Source organism: Trichosurus vulpecula, chromosome 4, assembly GCF_011100635.1.
Source record: "Trichosurus vulpecula isolate mTriVul1 chromosome 4, mTriVul1.pri, whole genome shotgun sequence".
Classification (NCBI taxonomy): Eukaryota; Metazoa; Chordata; class Mammalia; order Diprotodontia; family Phalangeridae; genus Trichosurus; species Trichosurus vulpecula.
In genome coordinates this window covers 78,391,587-78,411,128 of record NC_050576.1, presented here as the reverse complement: position 1 = coordinate 78,411,128, position 19,542 = coordinate 78,391,587, and the positions used below count along the sequence as shown (strand labels likewise).

Here is a 19,542-nt window from a genome sequence, read left to right as displayed (position 1 = left end):
TAAAAACAAGAGACACTGATAAAGAAATACATTTCCTTCCTACCTATATACTTAATATTTCAAATTCCTCACCTGCATCCTGCCTCAGTAAGAGAGTGGAATCCAGGCTGGCACTGATCACATTTGTCACCCATCACACCTGGCTTACAGCTACATCGTCCATAATTATCACACTGTGTACTGAGAGAGCCTGGGTAGAGAAAGATCAATTTTATAATGCTCTGTTGTTCATCAGAGAACATATCATAAAAGGCAGCAGTGAAATAAAGCGTCAGATAAACTCCCACAGAACTGGCTGAACAGAAGCTATTTCTGAAAATTGATTGTATTTAACTTTTTGATGGCTACAGATGCATCAAATACCAATTTCAAAACCAGGACTAACCTGAAATCTGTTTTTTTTATTTATTTAATATATTTAGTTTCCAGCATTTATTTTCACAAGAGTTTGAATTATGAATTTTCTCCCTATTTCAACCCTCCCGCCAACTACAAGATGGCGTATATTCTGGTTGCCCCATTCCCCAGTTAGCCGTCCCTTCTGTCACCCCACTCCCCCCCATCCCCTTTTCTCTTCCTTTCTTGTAAGGCAAGATAAATTTCTACGCCCCATTATTTCCTAGTTGCACGCAAAAACTTTTCTTTTTGTTTTTGAACATCTGTTTTCAAAACACTGAGTTCCAAATTCTCTCCCCTCTTCCCTTCCCACCCACCCTCCCTAAGAAGGCAAGCAATTCAACATAGGTCACATGCGTTAACATTATGTAAAACCCTTCCACAATATTCATGTTGTGAAAGACTAACTATATTTTGCTCCTTCCTAACCAATCTCCCTTTACTGAATTTTCTCCCTTGACCCTGTCCCTTTTCAAATGTTTTTGATTACCTCCTCCTCCCCACTATCTGCCCTCCGTTCTATCATCCCCCCTTTTTTATCTTCTTCCTCCTTCTTTCCTGTGGGGTAAGATACCCAATTGAGTGTGTATGGTATTCCCTCCTCAAGTCAAATCAGATGAGAGCAAGATTTACTCATTCCCCCTCACCTGCCCCCTCTTCCCTTCCTACAGAACTGCTTCTTCTTGCCACTTTTATGCTAGATAATTTACCCCATTCTATCTCTCCTTTTCTCCCTCTCTCAATATATTCCTCTCTCATCCCTTAATTTATTTTCTTTAGATATCATCCCTTCATATTCAACTCACCCTGTTCCCTATATATATGTATGTATATTCCCTCCAGCTACCCTAATATTGAGGTCTCATGAATCATACACATCATCTTTCCATGTAGGAATGTAAACAAAACAGTTCAACCTTAGTAAGTCCCTTGTGATTTCTTTTTCTTGTTTACCTTTTCATGCTTCTCTTGATTCTTGTGTTTGAAAGTCAGATTTTCTATTCAGCTCTGGTCTTTTCACTGAGAAAGCCTGAAACTCCTCTATTTTATTGAAAATCCATATTTTGCCTTGGAGCATGATACTCAGTTTTGCTGGGTAGGTGATTCTTGGTTTTAATCCTAACTCCTTTGACCTCCAGAATATCATATTCCAAGCCCTTCAATCCCTTAATGTAGAAGCTGTTAGATCTTGTATTATCCTGATTATGTTTCCACAATACTCAAATTGTTTCCTTCTGGCTGCCTACAGTATTTTCTCCTTGATCTGGGAGCTCTAGAATTTGGCAACAACATTCCTAGGAGTTTTCTTTTGGGGATCTATTTGAGGAGGCGATCTGTGGATTCTTTCAATTTCTATTTTACCCTCTGGCTCTAGAATATCAGGGCCATTCTCTTTGATAATTTCTTGAAAGATGATATCTAGGCTCTTTTTGTGATCATAGCTTTCAGGTAGTCCAATAATTTTTAAATTATCTCTCCTGGATCTATTCTCCAGGTCAGTGGTTTTTCCAATGAGATATTTGACATTGTCTTCCACTTTTTCATTCCTTTGGTTCTGTTTTATAATATCTTGATTTCTCATAAAGTCACTAGCTTCCACTTGCTTCAATCTAATTTTTAAGGTAGTATTTTCTTCAGTGCTCTTTTGGACCTCCTTTTCCATTTGGGTAATTATGCCTTTCAAGGCATTCTTCTTCTCCTCATTGGCTTTTTGGAGCTCTTTTGCCATTTGGGTTAGTCTATTTTTTAAGGTGTTGTTTTCTTCAGTATTTTTTTGGGTCTCCTTTAGCAAGTCATTGACTTGTTTTTCATGGTTTTCTCACATCATTCTCATTTCTCTTTCCAATTTTTCCTCTACTTCTCTAACTTGCTTTTCCAAATCCTTTTTGAGCTCTTCCATGGCCTGAGACCAGTTCATGTTTTTCTTGGAGGCTTTTGATGTAGGCTCGTTGACTTTGTTGACTTTTTCTGGCTCTATGTTTTGGTCTTCTTTGTCACCAAAGAAAGATTCCAAAGTCTGAGACTGAATCTGAGTCTGTTTTTGCTGCCTGGCCATGTTCCCAGCCAACTTACTTGACCCTTGAGCTTTTCAGCAGGGTATGACTGCTTGCAAAGAGTACTTTGTTCCAAGCTTAAGGGGCTGTGCTATTGTTTTCAGAGTTACTTCTATACAGGCAGCTCTGCCACACCAGCACTCCTCCTTCCCCAAGAACTGCCAACCTGGACCTGACTCAGATCTTAAGTAGGCTCTGCATTCCTGCTCTGATGTGCCACTTAATTCCTCCCACCAGGTGGGCCTAGGGCCAGAAGCAACTGCAGCTGTAGTTCTGTAGCTGCACCACCTCTGCGGCCCCGGGGCAGTGGCTGAACCAGAACTCCTTTCATTCCCTGGAGCTTTTCCCACTAACCTTCAATGTTGTCTTTGGTGTTTGTGGGTTGAGAAGTCTGGTAACTACCACAGCTCACTGATTCAGGGTGCTAGGGCCTGTTCTGCGCAGCTCCCGGTCTGGTTGGTCCTGCCACCACCCACACTGGGTTCCACTCCCCTTTGCTCCCAGCTCCGTGTGCAACAGACCTCACCCAGCGACCATCCAGGCTGTCCTGGGCTGGAGCCCTGCTTCCCTCTGCTATTTTGTGGGTTCTGCAGTTCTAGAATTTGTTCAGAGCCTTTTTTTAATAGGTTTTTGGACGGACTTGGCAGGGAGCTCACACAAGTCCCTGCTTTCCAGCCGCCATCTTGGCTCCACCGAAATCTATGTGTTTTATAGGTAAATTTGAGATTAGATATCACCTTCATCTTCCAGATCTATAATAGTATTCACTTACCAATCTTAGAGAACAGTCACAAATCAGACTTTTATATAATGAACATTGTCACTGATCATTTAACTGTATGAGATCACAAAAGTCCATGACTCCTATAGGGACACACAGGCCTCAAGGAATGACTAAAGTGAAAGTCATATACATGAAGAGGTAGAGCTCTTAAAAAAGTGTGGGGTAATTTCTGAGACACAACAACACATAGAAGCACTTAAATTTTATATATAAAGTGATTAGCCCAAATAAAATAATTAACAAATAAAGCTCACAAAACAATTATCTTTCAAAGTTCAAATAGTCTCTGATTCTATTTATAATTATTTACAAAACTATTATTCGAGCAAACCCATATACTTTTAAAATATACCAGAAAAGTATATTAAAGTTCAACACGAATAAGGACAGGAGGAATCCCATATCATTTAAAATGAAAACGTATAGATTCTACCTTTATTTGCTAGGATGCCCTGGTAACCAAACCCTTACCTGTGAGGTGTGTACAGATTTTTAAATCTGGCTTTAAACAGTAAAAGTGCAGCTAAGGGAAACCTTGTTCTGGCAGAAGGCCTTATCCTCTTACTTACCAACAGGGCTACAATGGCATGGCAGGCATGCTTCCTCATTCCCAAGGCGATAGAAATTTTCCCGACACCTTTCACAATTGGCACCATCAGTATTACCCTGGCAGTTGGTACAGTGGCCACCATGGCCTGTAGAACGGTACAGTTCAGGGTCAAAGTAACATTCTTGTGATCTTCCATTGCAGTTACAAGCTGTAGAACAAACCATCAAAGTTAACCAAATGCCTGTCCTTTAAAAAGGACAATCAAAGAAATGTGAAAACAGGTGATTCCTTCCCTCCAATACTCTTTCTGACACATTTCTATAGAGCCTGCTTCTAAACCTGTGGTGTTAGAATGAGAATAATTAATTTATGATTCACTATATTAGGATGCATCAACCAGATTATAAAGGCATTTTCATAGAAGGTTTCAAATCACTATGCTGCCAAACTACCAAGGCTTAATTATGTTCCAAAACAGTATTAGCACTGCCATAAAATATTAGGAGCTCCTATAATGAGGAAGTTTTAAAATCTAGTAGATATTCACATTCAAATTAAAAGCCAAATACATATCTCTTGGTCCGTGACCACAGCACAAGATGCTACACATACAAAGCTAAGATTTTACCTTAAAAATATTTCAGGCACCAAGAAACATGAATCAATGTCAAAGGACATGAACCTCAATCTTAAATCTTATCAAGTTGTGTCCCAAATGAGGTAATTCAATAATACAAAGCTAAGATAAGTGTCTCTGGAGTCCAGAATAGGCAAAAAGGTAAAGTTCAAATGATACCTAGAGCTTCTTAGTCATGGGAAGCTAAGAATTCTGACTCTTCTTATCCTCACAAATACTGACTTATTTTGGAAAAGTCTGGTTTTATCGCCAAATTTTCAGGATTCAGTATTATTCCTGAGGAGTAAAAAACAATGAAGACACTCTGCAAATACACAGAGGCTGAAGGCCCAAAGCTGAAGGGAATTCATTTTGCTCACATGCCCCACAATAGTTTTAAAGGTCTCTAAAAAATAAAGAAGGGAGGCAGACCTCTCTGTGGCAATTTGGAACCATCATGACTCAGGGATCCTTAATGCCACTGTAGTTATAATGTCCACTAATGTTGACTGTCACACTACATAGCAAGCCACATAATTTACTGGGGACTCAGCAAAGTTGTTTTACATTCTTATGTAAGCATTAGTATAAGAAACACTACATTTGATGGAGTTGAATAAAATTATTTTACTCTATTATACCTGTGAAAGGCCTAGTCTAATATTGCATCTATAGAGTGGGGTGACCCTGGGTTTTTAAAGGTTAAACCAGTAAAATGGTAGGTGCCACCACGATAGGTGAGTTTTAAACAACGGCCCAGTACTAGATTATATACTTATTATCTGAAGACCACCCTAGTTAGATTGATTACAGTGATAAATTTTTCAGTCACAGCACAGTTTTAAAAACCATTCACCAAGTCACAGAAGAATTGTGATCTATGTCAAAGGAGGGCATCAACAAACCATAGATCTTTGAGTTATGTTTAAATCAAGAAAGTTTCTTGAGAAAGAGCAAATAATTCTCAACAAGTAAATAATTATATATTCATTGGGGAGAAACAGAGACCTTTTTATAAAAGGACAAAACACTGTCATAGATAAGAATTTCTTCCCACCTCCCTTGCAAAGACATGCATAAACATATATATTATTTTTTAGTTAAATCAGTTAATTTTTTATTTCAAATAAGCATACAAAATCTCTTCTATTCCCCCACCCCACCCCCCCTTCCCTTCTTCCTACAGCTAACATTTCAAGATATTTCCTGAGGACTTAGAAAACTTAGATCATTAACCACACAAGACATTTACATACTTTTACAGCTTCTTTTCCTTATCATCAATTCCCACTACCCATATTTCCTCCCAAAGGGCTTCAATGGCCTGAAACTCGAGGCAGTCTAGTTCTCCACACTTTATTCTAGGCCCATGTCCCCTCAAGTGCTGAAAAGGGGCTGTAGTCCCATTCAGGTAGTTAGGAAAGTTCTCTCTCTTGCCTCAACATCCTGACAGTACTACAGCAGAATCCTGAATTGATGGATGCAAACAGAGGAAAGCACCAGAGTCAATGCCAAGGCTAGAAGTTACGAAGCTGTGGGATTGTGTGGGAGGCACTTTCAATGGTAGGTGAGTATCAAAAGTCACTTGTCAGGAACAGCTTGGCAAATATATGTTCTGGTTTTTGTGGAAGGGCAATCTAAGTCGTAATCCGCACCCCCCCCCCCCAAAAAGAGGCAAATTACCTCAAGAATATTTGCATAGTAGGATAAAATACTAGATTAGAGTCAGCTGACTTATAAGTGGAATTGCCCTGTGTACTTTTTCTTACTGTGCTCTTCTCTGTGTTTCAAGACTTCACTTTACTTTTGTCCAGGTCTTAACAATAAGACTTACTGGTTGTTTGCAATTAAAAAGCCTGCTTAACTTTTTTTAAAAGTATGGCAACTATTTAAGAGGACATTAATGAGACAAAGATGAGCTCAGCTAAATCAGGGCTGTCCAAACATGGGGTTTTATTGAAACAATAGACAATTTATTTTGATCTGCCATTTTAGTGAGAGCTCTGTGGTAGCTCGCTCTTTAATAAAACATTTATGTAAATTTCTATACTTGTAGGCCAGCCATATAAATCGCAATGCCAGCTGCATGCGGCCCAAGGGCCGCATTTTGGACAACCCTGCTCTAAATCATTTGATTCTATAAACCTTGTCAAAAGAAAGGAAGGATGTAGAAGAGGAATAATTCTGCTCTAGAGTTCAACAGAAACAGTAATTAAGTAAGAATATGAATCTCAAAAAGTAAAAAGGGACCATCATAAAAGTCTTCTACCAGAAGCATTCCCTCTAGAACATCCAAAACATGGTCATGCATGGTTTCGACCATGGTCTCTGCCTGAATACCTCCAGTGATGGTAAACTCACAACTTCATTTTTGGACAGCTCTAATTCCTATGAAATTCTCCCTTATATTAAGTTGAAATTTACCTCCCTTAAACTTTTACCCATTGGGCCTAGGTTCCACCCTCTGAGGCCAAGCAGATTTAGAGCTTTATAGTTCTCTTTCAATTACTTTAGCTGCAAATTAGGTATATATTACTTTTTAAATCATAATTTCTTGCCAAGAGAGAAAGAAGAACTCAAAAAGAACATGGAATACAAATATGACTTCTTTCAGGGTTTATATAAGTTGTTTCCTATTTCACTCCCTGGCAAACTGTGCCTATATGGTTTCATACTTTTTCCCTCTTTAGAGATAGATAAAACAATTCTCTTCAGAAAGAATAATGGAAAATTACTTTTTTTCTCTATTTCTTCCCAGGTAAACTAAAATCTATTCATACTGTCCCTGCCACCTTCTGACATCACCATGCCAAGGAGCCTGACATTCATATAACTCTAAGAGGCTGAGGAGTTGCTGCTTGATCTATGAAGTCATTCAAACAGTTGAATTCTTATGACTATATGGAATTGTACCTCTGTCTCAAAATTATATGTTTATATCGAATAGTTCATGAAATAGGTAGGGCAATTTAACATTGTTATTGTTAAAATGATAACAAAGTTAAAGTCAGAAAGGCCAGGATTTTGTTCTTGTTTGGCCCCCATATCTCCTCTCATGTAAATTACGAATGATGATCACTTTTCCTTCTCTTTAAAAAGTAACATCGCAGGGATAACTGCAATATAAGATGACATAACAAAACATAAAGTTATAGGCAGTATAGAGTAATGGAAAGAGGGTTAGGTTCTAACTATGGGACCATGGGTAACTCATTTAATTTCACTGAGCCTCAATACCCTAAAAATCAGTGAAAGGGGATGATCAAAGGGTTATTGTGAGAGTGAGATGACATACTGTTGTGAAATGCTTTGCTTTTTCCTATAGAAACCTATTTTAATGCTATATTTATTTTAGCTAGCATGAAATATTTATATGAAGTACTGTGCATTAATTAAAATAAAGATACCATTAAAATCTATTTCATAGGAAATCAGGATGGAATAAAAAGATTTTTAAAGCCATTTATTGTCTTTTGATAACCTAAATTTACCTTATCCTAAAAATAAAAAAAAAGTATTTCAAGTTAGCAAATGTCAATGTAGGTCATTTACTAAAATATCCCTATGCTCAAGTTTTCTTTAGAACAAGCATTTTGCCAAACAAATTATTATAAAGGAGAAAAATCTGCCAACAAGATGGGTTCTCTTTGCACTCCTGGGGGTATGCTTAGCACCAACTCTCTATCTCTATTCTTTCTCCCTCATGATATACTTCCCAATTAAAAGACAGCTTTCTACCATTTAGAAATGCTGCATACCAAAATATCAAGCTGTAATCTCCATAATGATCACAGGCTGTTTGTTTTAAGTTTGAAAGAACGAAGTCCAGAAATTTTGCCTTACACTTGCCAGATGCTTTAGCTTATAGGATAAATTATCTCTGTTCATAATGGCAAATATCCCTAGAGTTTTCAACATTTGGTTAGTACCTTGTAAGTTTACAATCACTTGTGAACCAGGGAATAATGTAGTTAAGGCCTTGTGTGACTTCCTTCTACATAAAGTAGAAGTCTCAAATGTAGCATATGTCAAATTACGTATTTTTTTTAAAGGAGGGAGACGCCATACAGTAAAAGCAGTGTTTTAAGACAGAACAATCTGGAGGTATGTTATCTCACTAGGCAGCTACCTAGCTATAAATTAAGGATAGATAGTTATTTGCATAATGGCTAATATACCACTATATACAAAAGCATTCAAAGCATTCTCAGAACAAGAAGAGCTGATGGAGAACCATTTAACTTGCTTTTTTTTCATACACAGATATTTGGTAGCTTTATGCTCAAACCCTCATTGGGTTAATATACTATAAACATAGATATTCTTCTAGATGGGCAATGATCTCTCTTGATCTACCTTGCTTTGGTTTCCCAAGAGGAAAGGTAAGATAGGGATAACGTAGGAACCTAATCAAATTTTGAATTCTTACGGCTCAAGTCCCATTTTGTAGGCATGCCCATCAAAATATTATCATAAAACACAGAGATTTATACATTTGTATATAGCTGACTTCTTCATTTGTGTCTATAATATCCTAACATGCCTTTAAGACTCTCTCAATTTTCAAATGAAAAATTGTTCTTTCTGAATTTTTCTCTTAACAAAAATATAAAGTGAAGAAATTTAGATGCTCCTTTTTTCTCCACTAGGGATTCTAAAGACAACTTATAGATTAATTAGTAGGTGTCACATGCAGAGTACATACGCAGACATTCGCTGGCACTCTCTGCAGTTGCTCTCCTCCATGGCCGGTCATTAAAGAAAGGAAGACACTTTTCACAGTCCACTCCATAGGTATTGTGCTTGCAATTACATACCAATTTATCAAAGTTGTTCTTCACACACTCACTTGCGTGTCCATTGCATTTACACCTGCAGAGAGAAGTAAACTAATAAAATATAACTCCCAAAGAGTTCCAAAGAATGATGTTTGTGGACAGTGAGGTTGTAAAGACAGAACAAAACTGAAGAGAATTTCAGAGCTTTCTAGACCAGGGATAAAGTAAAAGTTCTGAGCAGAGATAGTTTATGACAGCCAAAACCACAACTGATTATATAAGTGGTAATTGCTAGTACCTTTTCTAATGTTTAAATCTTTACCTGATAGGACTATGAACAAAAGACTCACGCTGTTAACTACTTACCCAAAGGATTTTAGAGATAGTTCATAGGCTGTAGCATTTATTTTAAGCTATATTAACTACTACTATCTTCCTATAAGCAGAACTACAAGGTTCATTTTTAATAAATCAATGATCTTTACAAAGAAAAAGAAAACAAGTCACGATAGCAACCTTAACATTAGTCAGCCACCTCACTGAGAGGTGGGTAAAAAGAAAAGTAGGTCAAAGATGGTGAAGCCTGACATTAACAATGAAAAAACACCTCAAAGCATGTCAGCCAGCAGAAGCATCTTCATGCACAAAGGACAACATAAAGTGAATAAAGCAAACCCTTCTGCCTCTCTTCCTATTTCCATATCCTATATCTATTTCCTTCACCGCTCAGACTTTCTCAAACCATTACCCCCTGCTCTGATCTCCCTTTCCTCTCTCTCAAACTTCAGCCCAATCCAATACTTCACCATTTCAGTCCTACTTCTTGTCCTTGTCCCCTTGTCCTATCATTGCTCTTCTCTTGCTAAACTTCTTCCCTGGACCACTAATATCATTGCTCAGTAACCACCCAATCAAAGCTCTGGGAGCTATAATCTAGCAGCCTCCAATGACACTCTCCTTTCCTCACAAATTCACCAACAAAAATACTGATCCTTCCTTTAAATTCCTCATCATTCAATTCCCATGACCTATTCCTCTACCTCACATCAACTCTGGTCAGCCATGATAATACCCTTGATCTTGCCATCACCCACAAGCCACCACTTCTACGTTCAGGAAGACTGAAATTTCCTTCTGATCTCAATCTATGGTAATTTCACCACTCCCTGTACCTTGTAAGCTCAAAGTCTATTCTTTGCCCTCACCACAACCTCCAATCCCTCTACCCCTCAGTTCTTTTCCAGGGGCCATCACCACTACATTGTTAGACTCTCTTTCCCTCTCTAGCTTGATCCCTTCGAGAATGAAGCAGTTCAACTTCACACCGGCCTCTTCTCTCAGGCCCTTGCACCCTTATCCTAGTGCTGATCTTATCCTGCTAAGCCTCAGCTTTGGAATAATTTCACCATCTGCTGTTTTTATGTAATGAAGCTGGAGAAAATTGCAAAACAGAATTGAAGAGGTCCATAACAAATATATTATATAATTTCAACTGGACTCTCACTGTAGCAATGCAACTTTTATACTGCTTTAATCAATGCACTGTCATCACCGTGACTTTTCTAAACCTTTTCATCCCCTCTAAAGTCTCTTATGTATCTCCTTCTCCCACTCTCAGCTGAGAACCTTGCCTCTTATTTCACTGAAAAAACTGAGGGCATTTACCATGAGCTTCATCTTGTCTCCTACTCTTCTCACAGAACCCTCAGCAATCTCTCAGATTCCTTCCCCCTCTATTGCCTCCTTCACTCCTATCTCACATGAAGTGGTGGCCTTTCTTGCCAAGGCAAACCCCTCTACAAGCACAAGTAACCCCATTCCATCCAGTCTTCCACAATAAATTGCTTCCCCCTGTCATCCTCACTCTCTAACTCACCTTCAATGTCTCCCTGTCCACTGGTTGCTTCCCTACTGCCAAAACACAGGACCATGCCTCCCTCATCCTCAAAAAATCCTCCTTTCACCCATCCATCTCCATTAGTTATTGCCATTTATCTCTCCTCCTTTATGTGGCTCAACTTCTTGAGAGGGTCATCCATAGTAGGTGCTTCTACTTCCTCTCCTCCTTCTCTTTCTTAACTTCTCTTCTCTACAGTCTGTCTTCTGACCCCATCATTCCACCTAAACTGCTCTCTCCAAAATTTCCATTGATTTCTTAATCGTCAAACCCAATGGCCCTTTCCCAATCCTCATTCTTCTTAACCTCTCTGAAGCCTTTGACACTGTTCATCACCCTCTTCTCCTTGATACTCTTTTCACTCCAAGTTTTTGAGACCCCATTTTCTTCTGGTTCTCCTCTTACTTATCTGACCTGTCCTATGAGTTTACTTTGTAGGACCTTCATCCAGATCATACCTGCTAACCATGGGTGTCTCAGAGGGCCTTATCCAGAGCCCTCTTCTGTTATCCCTCAATACTATTTCACTTGGTGATCTCATCAGCTTCTATGGAATCAAAGATCACTTCTATGCAGATCATCCTCAAATCTACCAATCCAGCTCTAATCCTCTCTCATAATATCCAATCTTCCATCTTCAGCTGCCTATTGGCCATCTTGAACTAGAAGTCCCAAAAACTTCTTAAACTCAATGAATCCAAACCTTTCCCTCTTTCTAGCTGTGCTATAACTTTCTAGCATACTACCCAGGCTCACAAATTAGCTGTTATCCTAATGACTCTCTCTTCACTCTCTCTCACCCCACATGTCCCATCTGATGCCACATCCTAGCCACTCTACCTTATTAGCATCTGTTGTACATATCCCCTTCTCTCCTGATACTGCCACCATCCTGGTATAGGTCCTCATCACCACATATCTGGACTACTGAAATTATCTATTTGTTGGTCATCCTGCCTCAAGTCTCTCCCTACTCCACTCTCATCCACTCAGCTGTCATATTGATCTTCCTAAGGTGCAGGTCTGACCATGCCCCACCCCATTCAATAAACTCCAAGCTAAAATCCCATCTCCCACAAGAGGCCTTTTCCAATCCCCTTTAATGTTAGAGCTTTCCTTTATTTTACTATCTCCAGTTTATTCTGCATATATCTTTTCTGCACACAGTTGTTTTCATGTTGTCTTCATCAATAGATTGTGAGCACCTTGGGATAAGGGGTTGTTTTTTGCCTTTCTTTGTATCCCTAGAGCTTAGGACGGTACCTGGTAATATAGAAGGTCTTCAATAAATGCTTGCTGACTTGTTTAATGGAGGAGAGTGACAATGTCTCATTTTTGTATCCTTGGGAATGATCAGCATAAGGTCTTACTCACAATAAGCTGTTAATATGCAGACTTAAGTTGACATAGTTTTTAAAAAAAACTTAGAAATTTACCACCTTGAATAATTAAAACTAAAGCAAAGAACAGTTCTCAAGACAACTCTCCTCCTACTTCTATTGCTCCTATTACAGTACAATAACAAGTAGTTATTAAGCATTATGTACAAAGCATCATGTAAAAAGCTACATTTAAAAATGGGATTTAAAATAAAAAGACAGTTATATGCAAAATAATTTCAGGAGGGGAAAAGCTATTATATTTTGGGCATTTTAGGCAAGGTTTATGGTGGGAGTAGGCAGCTTGAGCTAAGGCTTGAAGGAAGCAAAATATTCTAAGAGTGTAATGTAAAGTTCTGCATGAACTTTGTGAAATGGCATAGAGATAAGTGATTGTACATCAAGTTCAGAGAACAACTAGTAGGTTAGGTTGGCTGGAAAAACAGAATGTGTGAAGAGAATTAATCAAAAGGATACCATCTTATTGGAAAAAATAAAAATCTAATGACAGAATCAATAAATGTAGTTGCAAACAAGTTGGTAAACCACACTGTAAAAAGGAGGAAAAAAAAAACTTCACCACTTTTTAACTATGATTTTATAATTTACTTACCTGCCACCCACAGCAAAATCAGAAATTGCATAATAATAAGACTTCAAAACTTTGGGGTCGTTAAACACTTCATCTCCAAAAGTATTCAGGCGATTGAGGGTTACTCTGATGTCTGTGGCAGTTACCCATTCCTAAGAAAACAAAAAAGGGGAGAAATGTAGAGGTGAAATAATATATATTTTTAAAAAGTCAAAACAAAGATTTGGTATGAAATTATGTATTTCACCACAGTTCTACCTTCCAATATCAATCCACTCTAGTCATATTCAATGACATTCACCTCCCTAGCATCTTTCTACCTTCTTGCTTTTTGCTTCCATTCTATTTAGTTAGATCTATTCAATAGCCTCCTTTACATCAATTGATTCACTTCAAATCTTTTCCTAAACCACACACAGATTTTCTTCTTTCACTTTAAGCAGCTCTTGAAATGTTTCCCTTTCTGTTCTTCCTGTCTTTGTCTCCTCTCTTTCTCCCTCCCTTTCCCCATTCCCTCTTTCTCCCTTCCCTATTTTTCTCTGCCTCCTCTCCCTCCCCACCTCCTCTCATTCAAGGATAATCTCCTAAGGAAGTAGAGGGCAATTTCCTTGATTTCAACTTGTACAGCAAAACTCTAGAAACAAGTCTTACTTATAATCTCACAATTTCACTTACTTTATTTGTATACAATTCAATTAGCTAAGCCTATTGCTGTATTTAATCGCTGTTTATAATGTGTCTATAACCTCTAAATTCTTCAACTATTTAAGTGCTGTATTAATTGAAAGTTCTACAGAAACTTAATGAGTCTATGCCAGTTTCAAATGGTTTGACACCTAAAAAAACCACCATATACAAATGGCCAGTTATTTGTTTCAAGATTATTATGTTAAGTGAAATTATAAAAAGCTCAAAGAATTTCAGAAAATTAGCTCATTTATTTCCACAGGATTTTTTTTACTTAGATGGCAGCAAATGCCTTCATTCCTAGAAATGGGAGACACTAAAAGATATGCCCAATGTTAGGACAACCACTCAGAAATCCTAATCCAGTGATCACTTTTCCTATAAAAATTATATTGTTGTCTTTATAAGATGTTAAAAATGCACAAACACATATACATACATACATACATATATTCATAAAGTTCCAATGGGTTTGTAATTTCATCACTTTGGAAGTTTCCTCCAATGAAGCAAACTGAAACCTGACTGTTGCTGCCTATAATGTGTGACTACTGTTAATACTACCACATAAGATAGGCACCGATGTTCCACCCAATGAGGACCTACATATCTATGAATATATGCTTCATGAAAGTCTCTTAAATATTTGCCTGATAGACTAAAAGAATATATGTATAGCTTAGTCCCTAGTTTTCTGTTTTTCCACCTATTGAGCCTATTCCACCTTCCATGAGTATTTCACTTCTTTCAATGTCAGATGCTTCCTATCTTTTTTTTGGTGGGGGACGGGGAGGGAGAGAACTATCATCAGATCTAAGAATATTCACCTGGAACAGAGTTCTGAGCAAAGCTGTTCACCTTATGCTTTTATTATTCCACAATAAAAACAGGCAAATGCATTCATAAAGAAGCACAAACAGAAGAAAGCTAGAGAAAGAAAGTCAATCAGAATGCTGTCTTAAGCACTGATTCACAGATCACACACTTATAGTGGGAAAAGAGATTTAGAAGAGAAATTCCAAAACTAGACGTCTGTAAGTCTAGATTAAGGAGGCACTTAGGAATAAAGGCAAAGAAAAACAAAACACACAAATAACCTTGCATAATGTTAATATAACACTGACAAAACCACTTCCAATTTTCCCCTTGCCTCTGAAAATTAACACACCCTGACCCTACCGTACTGTCACATGACCTTTGGCCAAATGAAGCCAATTCTCCTCCAACCCTAACTTTGCCAGTAAGATTCTCTCATCTTTCCATTAATCTCTAGTCAAAGTTCAGTGTCTAGGTGGCCAACCAATCAGTACATAATGGATCTATAATATAAAGACACAAGTAAGTAATGTGCAGGTAGAGTTATGAAACAAATTGAGATGATTTACTCATGTAGTTTATCCATAGAAGTCCCAAAGGGCACAAAACAGTAACTACTTTTAACCTTTCATTCCTTATTCCCTAGAAAGAAAAATTTCTATCATGTTTACAAAAAATTAGCAGCCACATAGCTCTGCTTTCAGACACTGATATATTATTTGTATGTTTACCAAGCGTATATGTACAAATTACTTTGACTAGATCTCTCTTCTTGGAAAAGTAATTTCAAGGAGTGGCTCTCCCCTATGCAACTGAGAATTGATTACTCTTTTTCTTCTCACTGTAGTAGTAATCTGGCCACAAAAGATCACCCATATCACAAGAAAAAGAATATATATTGGGAAATGAGTTTTCACATTTGTTATTTTACAATATTTTCACGGAAGATTCAAAGTAAGCAAATTTATAAGGGAATTAATCACACACACGAAACTTACCTTGATTTTATCTGAGTGACCCTTTTAATATTTAAAATAGGTCTGACTTCATGTGAAATGTCAAAGAGGAAAAAAGAAATAATGGCTAATACACTAGTAAGTAAAACCCTAATATTCTTTTCAAAAAGCACAAGTTTCCTGTCTCAACTATGGAAGTTAATGTTAAAACTACTCAATTCAAGAAATAATTACTGAAGTCATTTCTCAGAATGTATTTTCAAGCATTTTGCAAAGAAAAAAAAAACAAGTTTATAAAATTTAGCTGAACTGTAAAAGCAAAATAATTTTGCTTTAACTTTGTAATGCATACAGGGATTAAGCATAAAATACAGCTGACTGTCCACTAGGCATTTAATCCACTCTGTCATCTCTGAAATAATGCTTTAAGTTTGTAAATACTTCCCTCCTCAATTCCCTTCTTGAGCTGAGTACATGGCAGAGCTTGCCACCTCCAAAGCTGACCATGTTTTTCAGCCCCCTACCTGCAACACAGGGCTATTGTCAAAGTTGTAGGCGCTGGGCCTTCCTTCCAGTGTTGAAAAGGCCACATTGCCTCCAGTGAGAGGAGAAATGTCACTGAACTCATCAGTGCACAATGCTTGCTGTTCATCCCCGCCTGTCCTGATGAAACCACGGTTGGGCTTCAAGTAGGTATTCTCACAGGAGCCACTGTAGTACTGGTATGGAATCCAGGGTCCATCTTCCTGGGTACGCTTGTAGATAGCAAAGCTCTCAGGACGACTGGTGTGAAACTTCAGGCGCACATATGTGATGTCAAAGGCTTTTCCTATAGATCAAACACACCAAAGTTAATAAGGGATATATAGGATGGGAAGTTTTGCTCTTCAAAGCAAAAAAGACAAAATAAATCTGATATACAATATGCTGGCCCAAGTTAACATACAGGTAGTCTTCAACCTCTAAACAGACAACGGTTTTTTGTTTCCTGTTTTTGTGGAGGCGGGAAAGCAGGGCAATTGGGGTTAAGTGACTTGTCCAAGGTCACACAGCTAGTAAATGTCAAGTATCTGAGGCCACATTTGAACTCAGGTCCTCCTGACTCCAGCCATCTAGCTGCTCCAACAGACTATGTTTTAAAAGTTTATTTCTTAACTTAGTTTTGGGGCACTCAACATATTTGCCAAATTAAAAAATTATAAAATGGTTTCCAGAGAGGCATGCAAAAGCCTAATTTAGCCATAATGTAGCTGAAGCATAGTATATTTAGAACTGGAAAGGACCTTGCTGATCAACTAAACCAGTGGTTCTTAATCTTTTCTGTACATGGACCCCATTGATAAGTCTGTTGAAACCTATGGATCTCTTCTCAGAATAATGTTTTTAAATGCACAAAATAAACTACACAGAATTACAAAAGAAAACAATTACTTGAAAATATAGTTAAAATATTTTTTAAAACAAGTTCATGAACACCAGGTGATCTAATTCAAACCCGTCATTCTCATGATAAGGAAGATGAACCCCAAAACAGTGACATGATGTGCCCACAGGAATTATTTAAGACAAGATTTAGTCTAAGTGTTCTGAATCCAAATCTGATACTCTTTTTTGACTGCCCCATGAAAGTGGTCTCATATATCTGACCTCCAGAGTTACCAAAGTGATGGTCCTAAAGCACAGGGTTGGTTACCATGTTACTGGGCTGCTCAAATCCAGTGGTTCCCTAGTACTTTGTGGATCAAATACACTCTTCTATTTGTCATTTTAAAACCTTTTACAAGCAGGCTCTAAGCTACCTTTCTAGGCTTATAGAATACCTTCCTCCCTGTCACCCACTCGGTGGTGCAGCCAAACCAGCATTTTTGCCATTCCTCATACATGACCCTCCAACTTGTCTCTATGCCTTTACAAAGCCTTGTGCTACTAATGGCCATCCTCCTTACCTCTTCCTCTTAGAATCCATAGTTTCCTTCAAAGCTGAGGTCAAATACTAACTCCTTCATAAGGTCTTTCTGAATCCCCCCAATTACTGGTACGTACTCGTTAAAACTTTGTATTTATTTTGTGAGATTTTTGCTTATACTTGTATGTATACATGTTATCTCCCCCAATAAAGCGTAAGCTTCCTGAGGGGACAAACTTTGTGTTTGTATCTCTTATGCCTAGCAATTCCTTGTACACATTAAATGCTCACAGAAGCTTGGCTGCTGACTGACGGTCTAGTGACCATCTCCAGAATACTCCTCACATTCATCCCCTTCTCTCTATGCACCCTCCACCCTCATTCAGCCCTCTGTAAGTACACCCCTGGACTACTACAAGTGCCTATTAATTAGTCTCCCAGTCTTCTTGCTCCACTGTTCCTTCTTCAAACCATGTTCCAAAATGCAAACTGCATATTCCTAAAGTACAGGTATGATTATGTCATTCCCCTGCTAAAGTGTTCAGTGGATATATCTAGTAGCCTGAATAAAACAGAACCCTTCAGGGTGACACTGACAGACATTTATAATTTGGCTCCCATCTACTTTCTCAGTTTTATTTGACCTAACACCCCTGAATGATCTTTCCATTCCAGGCAAACTGGCCCCACTCTTCCTTGGTTCCTGGCATTCTATCACTTGCCTCTAGGTCTCTGCATAAGTGGTGTTCTATCTGCCTCTTCCTCAATTCTATCTCACAGAAATCCTTGCTTCCTTCAAAGCACAGTTCAGGTTACACTTCCCAATCTAAGGAACTACCTCATTCTCGCTAGCTAGGAGTGCTCTGTCATGAAATCTCTTTGAATTATTTTGTGCATACTTATGTTTGCCTATTGGCACATCCAAACCCCGCACGCTTGCTGGAATGCCAGTCCCATGAGAACAGGGGCTCATTCATTTTTGTCTTTCTCTCCCCAGCAACTAGTAGTCCCACATACACAGTAGGAACTGAATACATCTTTGTTGAATTAAAATATCTAGCCCAGTCTCACTTTACAGATGGAGTAACTGAGGCCAAGAATGATTAGGAGTAAGACCATCAAAGAGTGAAAGGATTGCCCTTAAAAAATATTTTCTCTGTATCTCTTATGACAGTGAAAATGAATAGCCTTTTCCCTAAAGCCACAACTGGGCTTTGAGGCAGTGCAATATAACGGAAAGAGAACTAACTGATTCTGGAGGTAGAAGACATGGGTTCAAATTTTACCTTACCTCTAGCTCTTTATATGACCTTGGTAAAATCACTTAACCTCTCAGGGTTACAGTTCCCTCATCTGTAAAATGATGAGGTTGAACTCAATGGTTTCTTAAGTTCCTTCCAGCTTTCAATCTATGAGGCTATGAACTTTCGGTCACATTTATCCAGTAGTCAAGGAACATCATATGAAAACTATGCACTTCCTTAAACTCTATGGAGTATTTCTTTTCTTCTAAAATGTTACGGCTACACAACCTTTGATCTATATTACAGAAAGCATATACCCCAACCTTCATTCCCTCTGACTTTGCCCTGACCTGACATAAGCAGTGCTGCACTGCAGTGAAAGCAACAGAAGCAGGGTCTTCCCACACACTACAGCTTCTTAGGTGAAAGCTGAACACCAAAGGTGGATGAGCAGCCCTAGAAAAGGTTAGGCAAGCCCTCATACCAGAGGTGCCAATCCTCCTTGAAAACCATGCACCTTCTCAGGCAGGTGAAGGGTAATAGGCCTCAAACCTGTTGGTGAGTTAGGGGGATGTCTACCCCAAGCATTCAAGAATTCCCTGGCAGAATGGGCAAATGAGAACAATATTTTTCAAAGGCCATGAAAGTGGCTGAAGCAGGCACTGTGGAGCACTTAGAGCTTGGTCAGACATCCAAGACACCAAGGTCATCCATTGCATCCCAGGCCCGTAGTACTAACTTTTGTATTGCCATGTAACTTCAATGACTCTGCAAGAGTGTGAATCTGACCAACTGTGCGATTCTGTCACCCCCTGATGTTACTGGTCCTCTTCAAAATGAAGGACAAACAGTTTGGATTAAGTGCCTACTCTGTGCCAGACACTGTG

At 38.4% G+C, this 19,542-nt stretch overlaps 1 protein-coding gene across 1 annotated transcript in view; it reads right to left on the bottom strand.

Annotated features, from left to right (window-relative positions):
- The window catches only part of LAMC1 (laminin subunit gamma 1), a 148,446-nt gene that overhangs the window by 42,589 nt on the left and 86,315 nt on the right, over nucleotides 1-19,542 (bottom strand). The window contains exons 2-6 of the mRNA XM_036753929.1: nucleotides 16,030-16,334; nucleotides 13,068-13,198; nucleotides 9,106-9,272; nucleotides 3,804-3,992; nucleotides 73-190 (exon numbers count right to left, since the gene is read on the bottom strand). Coding sequence (XP_036609824.1) covers nucleotides 73-190; nucleotides 3,804-3,992; nucleotides 9,106-9,272; nucleotides 13,068-13,198; nucleotides 16,030-16,334 — 910 coding nt within the window. The remainder of the gene's footprint in view (nucleotides 1-72; nucleotides 191-3,803; nucleotides 3,993-9,105; nucleotides 9,273-13,067; nucleotides 13,199-16,029; nucleotides 16,335-19,542) is intronic.